Genomic DNA, 20,054 nt, shown 5'->3' with positions numbered 1-20,054 from the left:
CTATGCAAAAGTAGCAGTGTAGATGAAAATTAACATTAAGTCAATATACTATAGCTATTGAGTTCTCATGTTGACTTTCATTGCCTTTGATGGTATTTTGAATTCCCTGTTGACCCAAAATAGTACCTAATGTGAATATGAGTTGACTGTAATTGGCTTTTATGTTTAGTTTCAGTGAGTTGGCTGGTTTAAGATGAATCATGATTGATAGTTCATTATCTTGTTTGAATTATTTTACACTCTGTAATCTTTGTGTCTTTCATATGTATTGTTACACAATGTCAAACATAACTGTGACCTGTATTTTCTAACATTTACTTTGGTCTCTGGTGGAAATGTGTCTCATTGGCAATCATACCACATCTCCCTATTTTATATTGAAACAGTTCCAGGAAAATAAAAGCTACAACTATCATTCTATTAAACATACAAATTTTCTGAGAAAGGCAATTCTGTACTTTTGGATATATGGTATGTTAATTCTAGACAATTTTATTCAACTTGAACTTTCACATAGGCAATTGATTTTTATGTGAGCCTGTCTTTTTTATTTAAATGGTTGACAATATTTCATTTATCCATTTCATATCCTTGTGACATTAAAATATTCTCAGCATACATGTAACATGACATAGTCACACATACTTCTTATATTTGTAAATACTAATATATAGTATATATATGATAACATGTCTAATAACATCTTGACTTGGTTAAAAGAGGTCTTTGATTCTATGAAAAGGAATGCTTTCCTTTTTTACATGCAATTTTATGATCTGCGGTGTCTGCTGTGCAGCTACATTTTTTTCCTGGTATTTTAGAAATAATTGCATGCAGCCACAAAAGTCCAGACCTGGTATTGTTCTTATTTCTATTTGTTGATGCTCTTGTTAACAGTTTTCAAATTTTCAACATATTTTTTGGCACATGTAACTCAATTTTACCTACAAAAGAGAAGAATCATATAGATAATCGGATAATATAAATCAAGAATAAAACAAAATGTCACTCACGGTAACAGTATGGTATATAAAGATCATTAGCATATACAGAAATAGTCAGCAGAGGGGGGGCCACTCTAGTCATGCTTCAGTGATTCCCTACATAATCAACCAAATTTTTCGCACACAAAGGGGGGGGGGGGGGGGGGGGTCAGCCCACTGCCCACCTAAATCTGCCTCTGAAGATACAATTTTCTTGTTACTGATGATTCATTTTAATATCAATTGCATATTTTAGAAGTATGATATTGTAGGATGAGTAATGTACTATCATGACTATTAACAAACTATGCCTTGCTTTATACCCAAATTAATAAAAAAATGTAACAGTTACTTTAACTGAAATATTGAACTCTAATAAATGTTTTTACATTCACTTATAAGCTGATCATTTCTAATAATTATATTATATATATACAATGTACTTACACCTTAAATTCAAAGCAGTCAATGTATGTTCATATATCTCTTTCTTTCCATTTCAAATACCTTAGCAAACTGAACAGCATCTTCAACAATCAAAATCTAAAGGTTAGAAGAAAAAAGGGGTAATTTTTCTAGTGCAATAATATCAAACATGTCAAAACAGCAAAGATAATTAATATAAGAGATGTTTCATTTTGCACACATACATGTAAGATCATGTAACCCAAGGGGAAACTCCTTTCAAAGCAGCTATATTATTTAATGTTTTATTGCATGAAATACAAAATGGGGATAATGGGACGCAATGGTTTGTTGTTTACAAGAAGGTTGGGATCCTGCTAACATGTTTGACCCAGCCACTATATGTATGCAGGGGCGGATGCAGGAATTTTCCAAAGGGGGGGTGCTATCCCAGGGCAAAGGAGGGGGTGCAAAACATATGTCCCGATACAAATGCATTGATCGGCCAAAATAAAGGGGGGTGCGAACCACCGGAACCCTCCCCCCCCCTCTGGATCCGCCACTGTGTATGTATGTGCCTGTCCCAAGTAACGAGCCTGTAATTCAGTGGTTTGTTTATTTGTTACATACATGTATTTGTTTTTCGTTCATTTTTTAAAATAAATAAGGCCATTAGTTTTTTCTATTGAGTTTTTTACATTGTCATTTCAGGGCCTTTTATAACTGACTATGCCATATGGGCTTTGCTCATTGTTGAAGGCTGTACAGTGACATATAGTTGTTAATTTCTGTGTCATTTTGGTCTCTTGTGGACAGTTAATTGTCTTATTGGCAATCATACATATACCACATCTTCTTTTTTTTTTATATATATATACTGAATAACCTTTACATTCCAAAAAACCTGGTGATTCACTCAAGTAGAGTGCATATTAGAAGATGTACTTGAATTGGTTCATATTTACATTTGTTGTAACCAGTATTTTGATTTATAAACTTGTACTATAAAAAAAATCATTGCATGCTGGTCAAATATTAGAGTACAAGCAGTGGCGTATCCAGAACTTTTCCTAAGGAGGGGGGGTTGGGGGGGGGGGGCTCTGACTGGCCTAAGGGGGGCCCACTCCAGTCATGCGTCAGTGATTCGCTATATAATCAACCAAATTTTTCCAACGAAAGGGGGGACCTTGATCCTCCTATGACAAAGGCTTGGAAATTTCAATGTTTAACAAAAGGGTACATAATCCTTTAAAGTGCTTTGATTAAGAGCTTATGGTCCTTGTTATTATTAAATATTTATATACATGTATATATATGCATAATGCAACCTCACTTCAAATAAAGAATACTTATTAACTTATTTAGGCCATTTTATAACCAGTTTTTTATAGTTCGTTCTTATGCTGTATTTTTACACAACTGTCCCATGTTAGGGGAGGGTTGGGATCCAGCTAACATGTTTAACCCCGCCACATTCTGAATGTACATGTATATATGTGCCTTTCCCAAGTCAGGAGTCTGCAATTCATTGGTTGTTGTTTGTTGATGTGTTACATATTTGTTTTTTTGCTTTTTAGGTTACATAAATTATTTAGTTTTCTCACTTGAATTGTTATGCATTTGACATTTTTCTGCCTTTTATAGCTGACTGCCATATGGGCTTTGGTCATTGTTGTAGGCTGTCAATGGCGGATTCAGAACTTTTCCTAAGGGGGGCCTCATGCTTCAATGATTCTCTATATAATCAATCAAATTTTTCCCACAAAAGGGGGGGCCAGCCCATACCCCCCCCCCCCCCCCCCTGGACCCGTCTATGGCTGTACAATACTACATTGACATATATAGAAATGTTTCTGTGTCATTGTGGAGAGATGTCTCATTGCCATGGTAATCCTACCACATCTTTGGTTGCCTTTATAAAATGAACAAAAATGCTTACCATGTGCAATACAACAATTTAAAAACTGACCTAACAATTGAACAATGACTGAGAGTACAAACATGGTACATTTTTGTGAAAAAAAATACATGTTTATATTATGGTATATCAAGCAATGTAAATTATATAAAATTTAGGATGTTATTCACTTACATTCTGCCAACACTTGAAGTAGGAACTATATCTTGGATTCGTCATGACTGTGTGGTAAATATTTTCTGACGTGGTGTTTGATTAGCATTTCAATAGAACAACAACAAAGTCAACATGCAACTGCAAACTCGTTATTTTGGTGTTTGATTTAATTTTTGTCTTCCAATATCGAGTAGTAGAACTTTAAACACCATGTGTACATGATATTATGTAAAAAAAAAATGAATAGTTAAACATTATGTGTCATTTTCTTGAAAAAGTACCTTGCGATTTCCTTTCAAGAACTTTCAATAGCACAACTTTTTGATCGTCTGATTTAGAGTTTTTTCGGTGCGATTATTATTGTCATAAGATAGATCGCAAGATCATGTTATTAAAATATTTTGTGGCTGACTTACTTGTCATTCTGATATGTACGATCCGCTAAATCAACCTTTTGGTAAACAGAAAAAGACATTTCCGAGCATCAAGATGGCGTTAACATTTTAGGTAAAGAGTTGTTTCCCCCTACTGGATAAAGCTGTGCAATGACATAATAATTCTAAATATAAACTAAACTACACATATTTACATCGGAGAGATCGCGTAACAGAAACGGACATGATCGAGCAACTGGTTTTTATGCGTTTTATTTTACCATGTGAAATTACAGATAATTTAGGTGAAACCTAGTCTTTTTGGAATCGCATTTATTATTGCTGATATTTGCTTTTTATGGCATTGTTTGAGGGAAACACATATTTATTTGGGCGAAATTTAGCTAAATATTCTGAAATGCCATTTAAAATTACACATGTTACAGGCATAACCAAAATTTAAGATGAATCTACTAATATAAGTACAAACTATGGTATATATGATACTCTAATTAAAATAAACCAGATATAAAAAATATAGGTATAAGAAAAGTATACCAACAAATGTATGTACATGTAGTCGAAGTTGACTACCACTGCATGTTTGATAGTAGGTCTGGCCATAGATGTAATACCCATCTACATGGTCTGGCACATATAATACTTTGTTTTTAATGCACGTAAACGATTAACGGGCTATATTTAAGAATGTAATGCTTCTTTTTGTAACTTCATTGGGGTGTAAAAGCGTTGACCGAAGTACATTTTGTATGAAGCGCGGATAATTCAATACTTATAATTACATTTTTTAGCTAGGATCATGAAAACACGACTTTAATAAACCTTTTATTTAATTCACCTGTGCACTTTAAAGTTTTTGTTGGATCTCGTGTTTTATTGTGTAATGCAACTGCTTAATAACACATGATGTACAGTTAGCCAATCAGAATAACGTATTATAAATGAAACATACATCAAATGTAATTATATGACTATATATTATTAATTCGTATATTTTAACAAATTTGATTCGTTTAGGGGTAGTCACATGTTAAACTATATTTTCGAAGGTAGAGAGAAAACGGCGGATAGCAAAATGCATATTGACCGGCAAAAAGCATATTGCACGGTTATTTTTAGAATATCTAAAAACCGATATACATTGTGACGTCATGTAATGAATTTCACAATATTGTTTAATTAACGTTTTGAAACACATGATATCTGTGATCGATTATTTGAAGAAAAAAATCTTCAAATACATAAGATGTAAAAAAAAAAAAAACTGTAAATGAAATAACAACTAATATGTTGTTATTGTCAAGGAGACAATGTATTATCTATAAAATTCCAACAACCTAAATGACGATTTTGATACAAATATGGTCGGAAATTAATAATATAACAAATATGGCCTTTGTATGAGGTCAATACAGGATATATCGACCCAAAGAAGTATATCGACCTCGGACTTCGTCCTCAGTCAATATACTTCTTTCAGGTCAATATATCCTTGTATCGACCTCATACAAAGGCTATATATATTTGTATAATATCTGACCTATAGTCAAGTCCCTATGGGTGTTTGATAGTACGTTGGGTCATACGGTTGTTTTTTAAAAGCACGTAGACAATAAACGGGCTATATATCTGACCTGTAGTCCCAGGAAAACTTCTGTTAGGCGGAACACATATTTAAATGCCACGTTTAAGCACTGCATTTAGGTTAGCTATTTCGTTATTTGGGGAGGAAGCCGGAGTGCCCAGAGAACTAGACACAACCGAACCTCGATAAGAAAACTGACAATCTAGTCAATTAAGATTGGAGACGAGCGGATTTCCAACTCACAACCTCAGTGATGTCTGGCTAGTGATAACATAAAATTACTCTGACGTCCAACGGCTGTTTTGCCAGACAAGCTTGGACCGTGGGACGACCCGATATTACTGTATTGTAGTGAGATATGTTCGCTAAATATTCTGAAGAACAACAAACTCTTGAATCTTAATACTTATCTATGGAATCAGTAAAAATCCAGATCAAATTTGCGAAAGGTCTTCTAAATGTTAATTCAAAGGCAGTAAATACAGCTGTATTAGCTGAATTGGGAATGTACCCTATTGGTATACAGGCCCTTAAGTCTTCTGCAGGATTTTGGTTACATATTTTAAAGTCAAATGAAAATGAGTCTTTATTATATAATGTTTATAAAGCTAACAAGCAGTTAAATGATGGATTCGCTTCAAAAGTTAAAATGCTACTTTCAAAATTGAATTTGACTCATGTTTGGGAAAATCAATGTACCTTTTCTAAAAAACGATTACTTTTAGCCCTCATGAAGATGCTCAATGAAAATTACATTATATTTTGGAAAAAAATATCTCTTTAATGATGATAATTCAATAAATGGAAATAAACTTTACTAAGAACCTACAGAAAATTTAAAGTAAAGTATGAACTAGAAAAGTACCTTTTATTGAATTTAGATAAAAATGTTACAAAAAATTATGTTAAAATAAGAATAAGTAATAGTATGCTGGCTGTTGAACGCGTTAGATACAACAAAACAGCTTTAGAAAATAGAATATGTCCTTTATGCCATAAAGAAGTGGAAGATGTATTTCATTTGATCATAAAATGTTCAGAAATTAATAAAACTAGGATCATATGTTTAATGAAATTTCTAATGTTGTCCCCAGTTTTAATTCAATGAGTGAAGAAAACAATTTTAATTTTATATTTTCCTGTGAAGAATGTGATATTTTACTTATTATTGTTAACTATATAAGTGAAATGTATAATGAGAGAAACAATTATATTGTCATTATATGAACTGTGTAATTGACGTCTCAACTTATAATATTATATATAAGCATAATATTTGAATTAATAATTTTAAAGAGGAGGCATGCTGTCAAAAATAGTATTATAATTCAAATTAATAATCTATAAAAAAAAATCTTTCAATGCTACATGTTTGTAGTGTTTAATGTCTATCGTTTTGTAATTAATATGCCTGTCTGTCTGTTTGTTTTTGTTTTTGTTTTGTATTTTAGTAACAATCCTATTGTTTGGATTTTGTACTAATAAAATTCTTATTTTTATTCGTATTCTTATCAAAAAGGGGATATTTGCCCGTACAAAATAGATACACTGTTTCGTTGCATCTAGCCGCGAAGACTCGTGGTTAATAGGTCTATGCTGCATAGTACTATATATTATGATTCTTAAAAAAAACTAAACATACTAATATATATATATGTTCTAGACCATACGAGTATTTGGACCGTACGCGAGATTTCAGTTGAGTCTATCTGTAATAAACATTTGAAACTAATAAACATGACCAACGCCTTAACATTAGTCAGACCGTATGCGTACAGTCCGACCGTATGCGTATTTTCAAAAAGAACGCATACGCTCTAGACCGTACGCGTATTTTAAAAAGTTCGCATACCCTCTAGACCGTACCCCAATTTTTAAAAAGTATGCATACGCTCTAGACCGTATGCGTACGATCCAAATACTCATATGGTTCGGAAAATATACACTGCCAGTCCACGTCTATGCCTTATTTAAGCTGATGTTAATAGGTTTTTTTTCTCTCATGTTGTACTGTTACATCACTGTCTCTGGTTTTGGACAGTTAAGCACATTCGAACTAGGCTAACTCGTATGTATGTGTCTGACCAAAATCATCAGCCTATCGTTCAGTGGTTGTTGTTTGTGGCTGAATATCATATTTTTTGTTCGTCCATTATTTTGTGAATAAATAAGGCCGCTAGTTATCTCGTTTGGGTTGTTTCACATTTGTCAGTTCGGGGACCGTGACTTATAGCCAACTATATGCGGTATGGGATATGCTCATTGTTGAAGACCGTACGATGACCTATAGTTGGTAACTTCTATGGCATTTGGTCTAGAGTGGAGAGTTGTCTCATTGGTAATATTATACCAAATCTTATCATTATATTTACACATATATTGACTTTAGTTACATCTGGTCATCTTACACTGATATTGACTCTGGTTACAATAAATATATCATTTGGTTACTTTTCGTCACCTAATACTGTTACCACCTATTGATGTTAAGTTTGGTCACTACTGGTCACCCTATACACGTGCACATATGGACTTTTAAAAATAGTAACCCTGGTCATCCTAAATATATTAAATATTATATATAATCCCTTGTTAACTTACACAAAAATATTTTTTGTCACCGCAAATTGTGTTACGCATATATACTGACTTTTGTGACCTCTGTCCATCATACACATGGATATATTGGCTTATGTTACTTCTGATGACCATACACAAATACTAACTTCAGTTACATCGGATAACCATACACATGAAGATTTCGAGTTTGAGGATAGATGTTTACTTTAGGTACATATCTTGTCATGTAACTGAGATTGAATGGGTTATGGATGGTCATCGAACACAGGTTACCTAAGGTCACCTGACACAGATATCTACTGTCGTTATCTTTGATTTAAATACACATATTTAATTTGACCATCCTCAGGCTGGTTTACCATTAAAATATATTAAGTTTACTTTCCTCAAAATGCTATGCTTTTTACCAGGCTACATTGATAGTTCCTAAAATTTCGTCCACAGATTGCTATTTTATCTCGGTGCTTACATTTCTCATATCAGTTTTTTTCTCTCGAAATCACAAACCCACTGCCCTTACTACCTCCCCCTTAAAATTATAATTTCTTTGGAAAGGGGGTTGTGAAATTATTCCTTTTTTCAAGGTGGCGGACATGAAAAAATAAGACAAAATTAACTGTTTCCTCCCACCCCCCTAATGATAATAAATGACGTCAACATAGAAAGCATCCCCCATGTGCATGTATCATCTAACATCAATTAATGAAATAATATCAAAAGTCGAACCACGAAGTAATTGTCAGGGCGAAACAGAAACGTGTAAAAAACTATATAACCAACAGAAGCATAGTCCAGACGTTAACGTTTTATGCATATCGATTCCTATGCTGATTCTACATTTTAGATGCCATACGCTGATATTATCTTAAAATGGCTTGAATTAGATTTGGATACAAAAATTTGAAGAAGAAAAAGTTTATTTAAAACAGCATTATTTTGAAAACATATTTTGCATTTCGCAGTCTCCTACATGTATAATTGTCATTTTCTTGATTTTCATTTTTTTCATTATTAGTTATGCTATTTGTTTGTCATTTACGTTGTGTTACATCTGTCATTTTGGACTTATACAAGTTTGGCTCGCTTTGTTAAAGACCGAATGATGATCCCTAATAATTAATATATATGAGCTTTGATAGTTGCTATATCACGTATGCCTAGTTCATTATTAAAAAGAAGTTGTTTTTAATATTCTAAGATCTTGTTACCTTTAATACTTCCATTTTGTTTTGCTTTTCGGTAGGTCCTATCTGAGATGGTTTTACACGTTTTCCACTTGTGGATATTACCATTCCTGACTGGAAGTCTCAAATTGTAAAATTGTACAGACACACTTAAATTTAATGAATTTTATTTTCGTATACTAGCAAAGGGTCGATACTACTCCTGCTGGACTGTAGAACCTAAGGGACTTACCAAAATGTAATGTTTCCGTTATAACATGGTTTACACAAAAAGGTTTATATACAATGTTCCTCTTTTATGTAATAATCTTCCTTGCTAAATTCAGAAATAACTAAAACAAAGGAGTAGGGGCAATAAGGCACTTATTTGGCCCAAAAGTTACTGCAAATTCAAAAGTGATCATACATATTCTTAGATTACAGAAAATTGACTAAGGTATATAGTACTAAGAAAAACAAAACAAATTTGACATCGAACAAGTTACCATGGCAACAACCTAATTTGCATATTTTCTTAAATTTCGTGATTTTCCTTGTTTTTTCATCACATTTTAAGTATATTTTAGATTGAAAAAGTATGTGCGCACCCAAGAAACAACTTTATATTTGGTGAAATTATGCCAATAGTTAAAATAAAGCTTCTGTTAAATTATTTTGTTGTTTTCGGCTGCGCAGGATGTTTCAACATCGGAAATAAAGATAGAAAACTACATAAAATCTAGATTTTTATATCATTTTTTTGAAAACAGTACATATTATGACATAATTATGACGTCATCAGATAAAAATCTTTATGTTTTTCATTTATATTTCTTGACTCTATGCATTTCTAAACATTATCTGCCAATTTGAAATGGTTATCAAACATTTTATTTTCTTGGGCCAAAACTAGGCCTTACAAGTATCCAGCTGCTAAACATGACACAAGAATAATTTAGTTATTCTATTCATGTCTCTTGTTCATGCATAATAGTTTCTAACGTTTTTAGTAAAGCCCTTGTCACAACGAACCCACGACACATCTCTGCAGCGCCACGACATGAAATGTTGTAAAATCGCGGGTCATCTGTGATCGTCCTACGCCAGTTGCACGACAGTCGCACGATATTTTCAGCATCGTGGCGCTGTTATGAATCGTGGGACGAAAATTGAACATGCACCTTTTTGGCTCTACGATTTTTTTGTCGTGTCACTGTCTTGTGGCTGTCCTGAGAGTGTCTTACCACAGTCGTGCGACTGTCGTGCGATAAATACATTGTCGTGGGTACCAAAATATACTTTTTTTTAATAAAAACGTCGCACGACTGTCATACGACAATCTCACGACTATCGCAAGACACTCGTGATACAGTCGCACGATTGTCTCAAAGATTACCAAATTTCGTACGATGCTCGCACAACATTGATTGTATGTGGTACGACATTCTACGTAACATGTTTTCGTTTTTTTCTTTTAGAAAAATACAATTCGGCGGGAATGTCCGTAGACTCCTCCCCGTCCCCGCCACAGTGACGATTGATTGATTGATTGATGGTTGCTTAACGTCCAGTGGCAATATATTTCAGGCATGTTCAGGACGAGAACAAGTTAACAATAATTTATAAATACAATAGGTAGGTCTTCTAATGATACAGGCCATCCGGGATGATGGTCGCGGAATATGTTGACTGTCGCTGCAAAATGAGTGTATATTGGATAGGGACAGAAATTATGCCTTGCAACATTCCACCTACGAACCCCTCAAAGTGTTGTTGCAAGGGTTCTTAACGTACAAAGAGCACGGTGCTTTCTTTACACGAGACTTCGGATATCACAGAGACGACATTATCAGCTGGGTCGTCTCTGGACCAGTAGTTTCCGAATCGTTTAAGCTTTTGGTAGGAGGTCCTTCGTTTGATCAAAATCGCCCACATTTACGGATACTACATTCTTTTTGTTAATTTTTCTCTTCGGGTGCATTCTTGTTTAAATTCGCAGAACAATCATAAAATAAATTAAACTAATACGAAAACCATCGTTTATTTGGACCGAACTTATGATGACACTGAACAATATTGAAAGCAAAATGGTAAATTGCACGCAATAAATCGGACATTCTTCATAGACTAGTAGTTCGGAGTCAAACGCGCAAATGACCCACGTCTGTTGTGCGAAAGTCGTTCGACAGTAACACGACAGTAACACGCGCATCCCATGACCTGAAAACATGAAACATAGCACCAAACAACTTACGATTGTCGTACGACTGTCGCACGACTTTCGCATGACTCACATGCGATAAACTCACGACAATACAATTAGAATTCTTTTTGTCTATACTGTACCCATCGTGGAACCATTGTGGACATGTCGTAGCTGATGTGACCACTCAAACATATTTTTTGACATTTTGAACGACCGTGCATCGACAACTATTTTATAGATCTTCCACAACAAAAAAATCGTACGATCTGTTGTGATCGGGGCTTTATACATGGCTTTCAAGCACACGAAAAAAACCCATCTTTTTAAGTTCTACAATTTCACTGTCTTATTTAGTAAACATTTCCTGTCACTTAATAACTCATCCACATTTTAATGTCTGCTCTCATATAAAATTCCAGTGAACATGTGATTAAGAATCTACTGAGGTAAGACGTTCTGCTTTATATCACAATTTTTTAATCTATCATGACGAACGTGATGATTTCAACATTTCCCATTTTACTTTCAGATAAATTAAATTATCAGTTTTAAAATATGTCACCCTCGATCATGTGAAGATAGAATTGACCCTATTAACAGTGTTGCATGCTTCTTAAACACACATTGCTCGAACTGAAATCGACACTCCAACGTTTAACCGTCATCTTTGCACATTGGTTGACCGATACGATGTGTCAGTGTCTCATCTTAATTTTTCGCAGTTTATGATCTTTGTTTGATAGAAACCAACAAAATTCCTTTCGAGGGGGTCGACTGCGCATAATTTCACGCATGAATTACCATGCACACGAAAATTACAAGTTTGTTTCGTAAATTCCCTATTTTTTTTTTATATTTTGATTGATTAAAAATGTTAAATTATCAATTTTTGTCACTATTTTTTTTTATTATGCTATGTTTATTAGGTATCATATAACTTGAGGCCTCTTATCATATTATTCATTTATAACTTAAAATTAACAATTTTATGCTTCAACTACTGGTTTCCATGGTAACCAATATGTAATAGCTAGCTGCCATTCTTAAAAGAAAAAGTTATGTTTTGCTATGTAATGGGATATGATTATTGGTATCATATAATTTCTCACTATGTGTATCTGAAAAAGGCTCTAAATAACATTTCACTCAATTTCACCATTTACCCGTCAACATTTGGATTTGATGGCTCAATATTTTTTTTTGGTCCTTATCGGTGACCTATGTTTTTTATTTGCTTATTCTTTGACGCTATATTTTAGCTTTTTATATTTCAGTTTTGGACCAAATCACAGACAGTTTTTTTGTTTTGTGCCGCCTTTCAATTTAACGTTTTGTGTGACTATATGATTTGTGCAATCTTATTATTAACTTGTGCTATGTTTAAAGTGTACTTTATGCTTTTAACTTATATATGTCATTTATGGTATCTTACTATGCATTTTATGTTTAAAATTGTGTTGTTTTCATGACTTTTGTATGTGTGTATTGTATTGTGTGTGTGTATTGTATTTTGTTATTAATAAGTCGATATGAAAAGTTCACAAGAGCTTGTGTTTATGTAGTTTATTGAATATCGACTCTAAATAAAACTTTGAATCTTGAATTTTGAATCTTGAAAACGTTCCTACGTGTCTGTCGTAGGTCAGAAGCCTATTATCCTGAAGTTGTTTTGTGCTTACTGTCTGTTAATAAATAGTATATCTGCTTTTTGATTATTGTACATTTATTAGCATAAATCTGACAGTTGTTTTTGTGTTTAGTTTTTTTTCATTTCATCATGTCGGGATCTTTGAAAGTTTACTAGACATAATAAGTATACTTTATTTTGCTCATTATTGGAAACCAACGTTGGCCTAACGTTGATAACATTCACATCATTTGCCTCCAAGGGCGATTGTCTCATTAACAACCCATCCCGCATTTTGATATTTTCATCTTGATTGAATTTAAGCATTTCAGTAGAGTCATAAACTATGCATGTAAGTGCTACAAGTGATAAAAACACACGGGTGGCTGATTACAAATGCAAACTCGGAAACACTGGGTTTGAAACTAATAGCGTGAATAAAGATATATTGGTGGCATTTCAATGATTTTGACATACACATTCAACTATTCTTTGTTCCTAACAAACAAAACAAAAACAAACTGTATAGCTGAATACTGATATTTTATTGATAAACATTTGCATTTGAAACTGCAGTTATTATATGAAACAGGATTTGTTTTACTATTTGATAAATAAAAAAAAAAAAACAAATCAAGAAGATCTTTCTTAATTACATGTGTTTTAAACATTTAACAAAAGAAGGTCAACATTATCAACTCTTGTAAAATAAATTTAAAACGAAAATCAGAAAGAAGTGAATAAAATGAAATTTTTAGGCAGTACTATAATTGCAATTTAACATTTGCTGCTGTTATACTTGTATCTCCAGATGGTTGTTTCTTTTCCGCTAGGATATCCTTTCTTGTTTACTTTATTATTACCAGCGCTGATGTATGTAAAGCCATTATACACAATTCCAACGTGACCGCTACCGCTCGATGCTGGAAAAGCAATTACATCACCACGTTGTTTAGACCGGAAACTGCTGATTAAAGTGTAGCATCCTGTGCTCTTAACACTGCTTGAATTCGGATTTCCCCAGTCGTTTGCACTAATTGGAGAATACCACCAAGTATATCTGTAATTGAAAATAAATATCATGTGTAGTTTCCATTAATATTTAAAACTATAGCACACTTATTTCCGTATATTGACATAAAGAGCTAGAAAATTGGCGCACATTTGCAGAGTGTATACATAAAAGATAAATAAACACATAATAATCAAACGTCTTTTTCACAGTTTCAAATTCATTAAGTTAGTGAATGAGTTTAAAATATATAATTATATATATCTTATAAAACCGTTTTATAACGCTACATTTAACGTGTCATTATATATGAAACTAAAGCAAGGACCTGTGATCTGTGTTTTACAGGTGTTTTATGACTATATGTTGTCTGCAAAGTATTATGACGTGCATACTCGTAAGTGTCTTTTCTTAGGAACATGTCAGTCACAGTTTTCCCAATTTAAGGATAACACTATTATGATTCCTTTATAATGGTTTAACGATAAAGGTTGACTCTTTATCTTTTCACGTATCAGAGTTTTAAGCTCAGCATTTGTAGAAATTAACAATTGTTTTTTCACTCGTTTTCCATTTCACGCGAATAATTTGAGATATAAAAATGTTCTTGAACTCCTTGTTTCAATTTGTGATTAATGTGCAAACTACATCTGCATAACGAGCGGAGCGAAAATGCAGTTTCGTATGACTTATTATTTCAATTTCTCTAATACAGTATGCAAATTGTGTTTTGAAATCAGACATACATATTTGTATGTGATTGATGTGAATATTTCCGTTTAAATGATAGATTTTTTTCCCGAGAACCATAGGAGTATAAAACACATATCTAACAATATAAACATAACGTCACTCTTTTAAACGTTTCGTTCCTTCAAATATCTGTTTCAGAACATTTTAAAAGTAGAAATTCATAATGTATTATTTTTCCGTCATTCCGTAAAAGAAGACCTTCTAGTAATCTTGGATATCGTCCACTTGAGAATACTCTGTTTAAGGTTCCACTAAAGTCAAAATATAAGACACTTCATAAACATCTAAACTTTGCCTGTATTTTTCAACCTATAATGAATAAAGTCATAAACTATGAGAAAATATGTTCATTTAAACATACTTTACATATACACACTATATAAATTGTAAATAAACTTGAAATTGTTATGTTGTGGCTAAACCGGTTCTTGGGGTGAACGCTAAATTTTCAAAAAAATCTGCAGGCCTGCAAGATGACTTAATTTGCTTAAAATTGTTATGGACGAATACTATAACATGTAATGCAGGGCAAGCTCATGTTGATTTTTTATAAAATGTATTGATTTTCGAGTTACAGTTAATTTCATGTATCTAAGTGAACGAATATCGAAGGTACAATACAGAAATTGGACAAATATGTCATTAAAACATATGTATTGAGCTTGCCCTGCATTACATGTAGCAGTATTCGTCCATACCAATTTTAAGCAAATTAAGTCGTCTTGCAGGCCTGCAGATTTTTTTGAAAATTTAGTGTTCACCCCAAGAACCGGTTTGGCCACAACATAACAATTTCAAGTTTATTTACAATTTACACAGTGTGTATATGTAAAGTATGTTTAAATGAACATATGTTCTCATAGTTTATGACTTTATTCATTATAGGTTGAAAAATACAGGCAAAGTTTAGATGTTTATGAAGTGTCCTATATTTTGACTTTAGTGGAACCTTAAAAAAAATGGATAAAACACAGTTCATAAATTATATGACTGTTTTGTTCTGTAACAATACTATATGTATCTAGCCATAGAAAACATCAAAGAAAGAAGGCAGACATTGATTTAACATATAGCAGAATAGAAATTTGATGACAAAATTACCAAGGAAATCTTTTTATGATCATATGATTAGAACATTTTCTACATATTATTTAATATGAATGCCTGTAACAAGTAAAGATTATGACACTTGTTTACCATTCATTTGATGTTTAGCTTTTGATTTTACCTTTTTGATAAAAACTTTCCGTATTGAATTTTCCTTGGAGCTTGGTATGTTTCTTATTTTACTTTTTACTTCAAGTTTTGATGTTTTAAACTTTCTGCATTATATTCTGATAAATTTTTAGAAAAGAGAAAGGCAAAAGATTTCAAGGGGACATTCTCGAACTCAGTACGCCATGTATGGCAAACACGAAAACGATAAAAAGAGAAACAGCAGTACACAAAAACACAACACAGAAAACTATCGAACGAACAGCACTAACCTCACCGAAAACCGGGTGTGATCTGCGATGATCAAGAAGGGTAAGGAGATCAGATCCAGTGGCACCGTCGTGTTGCCTATATCAGTACAAACCTGGGGATAAGTCTGACTAGGTCGGTCATATTCGGTGAAAGGTGGTTTAGGGCTCATCCTGACTATACTCATATGCGGCAAAGCTTTGCGAAAGGTAGTGCGACGTAATCAGTCAAACAAACTTTATTAGATTAACTCTCTAAGGAACGATCATTTTCATTGGTCAATTCAAACCTTCGACCTCACACCTTCGAAAATAGAAGACACAACTATAACGTTGAATGGACTGATAAATATTCACGTATCTGGTCAAGGTCGTTAAAAGCTTCCATCGACGTATTTTCATACATGATTCCAATCACAATTCTAGCTTTTATAAATGTGCATGTAAAATTCATTGGTTTTATAGTTTTCTGCAATTGGTAGTAAAGTTTAAACTTAACAGGTTTCTCATCTAAATATTCAATGTAAATGTCTCCTCTAGATCAAGGGACGACATCAAAAGTTCAATGTAGGATAAAAAAAAAAAACTCAATTCACATATTTTTTTCATTTACTCCCCCAAATTGTAAGTAGATTCATAACATGTAACTAACATGCTTTGTTAAGAAAAAACGGAGATGGTCAATCATGGCACAGCGGATGATTAAATGTAGTTTATAAACTCCAACGATATACTTCATTAGGTTTTGCTATCCTCGGTTGAAAAACGAACGTTAATTATAGACGTCATTATATATTGTAAATATTTATAAACCGTTGGTTTTCCCGTTTAGATGGTTTAACACCAGTAATTATGGGAACCTTTATAGCTTGTTGTTCAGTGTGAACCAAGGCTCCGTGTGGAAGGCCGTACATTGACCTATGATGGTTTATTTTATCCTTATATTTCTCATCATGCCGGGTACAAGTTAATTGAGTTGCTGCATGCATAAAGAACCTAGAATATTACTTAAAACAAAATATCAGTATAATATTTCGACCCCACTATTTGAAGTTAACAAAACATTTATTTAATTCTTTTGACCAAAGGTTTGTAAACTATACAAATCATTGTTTTTACGTTCGTAGTAACATAGTAAATTCCATCGTCGGTCACCTGTGTCAATTCACGTGCACACTGACTACATTGTTGTTGTATTTAAATCTTTCGGCCAATGAAATGAGACGTAACAAGTTGTTTGTTTGTGATACGCCAGAATGTTACCAATGAACTATCAAACGCGAAAGTTGACTGCATTTCAGTGTAAAGGCACTTTCAGATACCTCAGTTCGAACAAACATCTGTCGAAAAATTATTTAAGAAAACTTCGTAATTATATGATTCGTCCGTTGACCTTTATATACCGTTGTTCTCAAGACATAAAAATAAAATTGCGTACCTCTTAGGAACAGTTGCACCAACACTTTTCAGCACATCGTTTACAAACAGATTGCATTTATTTGCATTGCAGAATTTTTTGCCTCCTTTACAACCTCCAAATGCCCATTCAGTACTGTCCTTATGACTGTATGCCTTGTCTGCTATCTTCTTCGCCGTTACTCCACTAGATCCACCACCTCCACCTCCCCAAAACCATCCCTTAAAATGCTTAATAAGATAACAAAAATATACAGTAACATACAGTTAGACAAAAGCAAAGCTGCATTACATACGAAGTTTTTCATCGAACCTCTAAATGAACCGAGAATAATATCAATTGAAAACAAAAAGATGTTTGTTTGAAGGTTCTTTGTAGTGTTTAACTCATCTGAAACACTCACAATATGGTATATTTTATTTTAAATGTGTGTACAAAAGTCAACTAAATGAAACAATCCCGTTAAAATAGCATGTATCTAGTATAATCATAATCAATAACATTACAAATTATACTGGGATAACGTATTTAATGCATATTTTGCAAGTGGAGAAGTGTCAAAATTAATGTTTTTTTCGTTATGCAATGGTTTATACAGTGGGTAACAGTGTCAACATCTCTTAAAATCGACCAGTAACTGTCAGGAGACATGTTCGTGAAAAGTTTTTTAAGAACACATATCCAGACACATATACATCAATTTCTTCAAATTTATATTTGGCCTTTCTCATATTTAAACTGTTTTTTGGTTTGAGTGCCACTTATGAGTTTCAGGTAGACAAACCATGCGTCCAGTGTTCCAGAATAAAAGCCCTGAATGTTCGATGAGTTAATTAACTGTTCCTGGATGTTTAGTTCCAGCGGGTATTACCGGTCAATTATTTTGAGTTGACGTAGATTTTTTTTTTGTTAAAACAATGTTGAATTTTCCAAACATTAGTAATTTCTTTTTTACACCACGCATGAATTACTTGATTGTATTTGGTACTTTCTTCGGATTATTTGCAACTGGTTATAAATACTCTTCAACCTCATTGTTTTATTTTACCTTGACACGTTTTGGGCGTCACTTGGTGTACAAATGAAGACAAACTGCGCGTATGGCTTACCCAGTCTATACCTGATCCTGATATTTGTGCAAAAAAGGCGAACAATACCACAGGAACAAACAAACTCATGCAAAGTCGAAAATAGTCTGAACTTTAGGTGGTCAAAGAACAAAAGAATTCGGAAAGGCGAAAGCAGGAAATTCTTTTAGAAAGGCAAAAGACAGGAAAAAGAAAAAAACTAAGACTGCTACAAACAGAAGAAGATCACAGAAAAGATCAGGAATCAGATATACAAGATAAAACCGAGGAAATGATGTACATTGATGTATGACAATTACGTGAACTGGTTAGTCTACTATTACGAAAAGGTTGAATGCTAGTTTTCCCAGATGGATGGCAAGATTATGATTAACAAGCTTTCGTAATACAGAGGCTAAAATTACGAAAGGGACATTCAAACTTAATGTACCTTAAAACAGTTTTGAACTGTTAAATATTCGAACTAATGCTGACAGTTCTACCGTAGAACTAATTCTGATAGTCCTACATTAAAACTATTTCTGACAGGTCTACCGTAGTACTAATTCTGATAGTCCTACATTAAAACTATTTCTGACAGTTCTACCGTAGAACTAATTCTGATAGTCCTACATTAAAACTATTTCTGACAGTTCTACTCTAGAACAGTTCAATAACCAATTACAGTTCTTATAAGAGGTAAAAACTGACCCCCACTGTACATGGGTTTCTACTTTAAAAATCAAGGTGCTCATTAATGAAATAAGAAGCATATGAAGACTGATGTTCTTGTTATTTTTGTTTCTTTTCATAACTGACATTCTGTATTTTACGCTATGCTATGTCGGCCGAAGTTTGGATCCCACTTCAAATGAAAATATTTTCATACAAAATTATTATGTGTTATATTAACTTCATAAACTTCCCTACATCTGAAACTTTTTCTTGGCTCACATGCGTCAGGAATCGCTTCCACCAAAAATCTCCGGAAGCTTTACGATTAAACGGGACGTAAACGATCATTCAATTAATATCATTATAAGTCTACACCTTAGTTTGTTTTATGAAAAAAAAAATTCCGCCGACAATTTGTAGTAATGATCTTAATCAAGTCATGCCAATACCAGAGCACTGAAAACTTGACTTGGCTGATGACAACTTCATATACTTAGTGTACACAAGTATAAGTAATTGACAGAGTTATTTCTCTAACAGATTCAATAGTAGTGACATGTTCATAGATATACCAACACATGTACTTACCGCTTGACATAGAGGCACAATAAACAATGTGCACAACGAAAACAACATAGTACACCGGTAC

General features: G+C 33.2%; 1 protein-coding gene and 1 long non-coding RNA gene across 4 annotated transcripts; both read right to left on the bottom strand.

Moving 5' to 3' along the window:
• Positions 1-327: 327 nt before the first annotated feature.
• Positions 328-3,975, bottom strand: LOC134686200 (uncharacterized). The gene is made up of 3 exons (XR_010101560.1): positions 3,879-3,975; positions 1,431-1,526; positions 328-944 (listed from the first exon to the last, which is right to left on the bottom strand). It is a non-coding gene; the product is annotated as an uncharacterized LOC134686200 (long non-coding RNA).
• Positions 3,976-13,542: 9,567 nt separating this feature from the next.
• LOC134686199 (uncharacterized) lies at positions 13,543-20,054 on the bottom strand. Of its 3 annotated transcripts, none has more exons than XM_063545874.1 (3): positions 19,994-20,054; positions 17,685-17,893; positions 13,543-14,078 (listed from the first exon to the last, which is right to left on the bottom strand). In XM_063545874.1, exons 1-3 carry the CDS (start codon positions 20,039-20,041, stop codon positions 13,796-13,798), a joined length of 540 nt encoding a protein of 179 aa, XP_063401944.1. In that variant the 5' UTR covers positions 20,042-20,054; the 3' UTR covers positions 13,543-13,795. The 3 variants fall into 3 exon arrangements, with proteins under 3 accessions (XP_063401944.1, XP_063401945.1, XP_063401946.1); XM_063545875.1 differs by having other exon boundaries at positions 17,685-17,884; XM_063545876.1 differs by lacking the exons at positions 17,685-17,893; positions 19,994-20,054 and adding an exon at positions 16,271-16,442.

Source organism: Mytilus trossulus, chromosome 10, assembly GCF_036588685.1.
Source record: "Mytilus trossulus isolate FHL-02 chromosome 10, PNRI_Mtr1.1.1.hap1, whole genome shotgun sequence".
Lineage (NCBI taxonomy): Eukaryota > Metazoa > Mollusca > Bivalvia > Mytilida > Mytilidae > Mytilus > Mytilus trossulus.
This window is presented reverse-complemented; position numbering and strand designations above follow the sequence as displayed.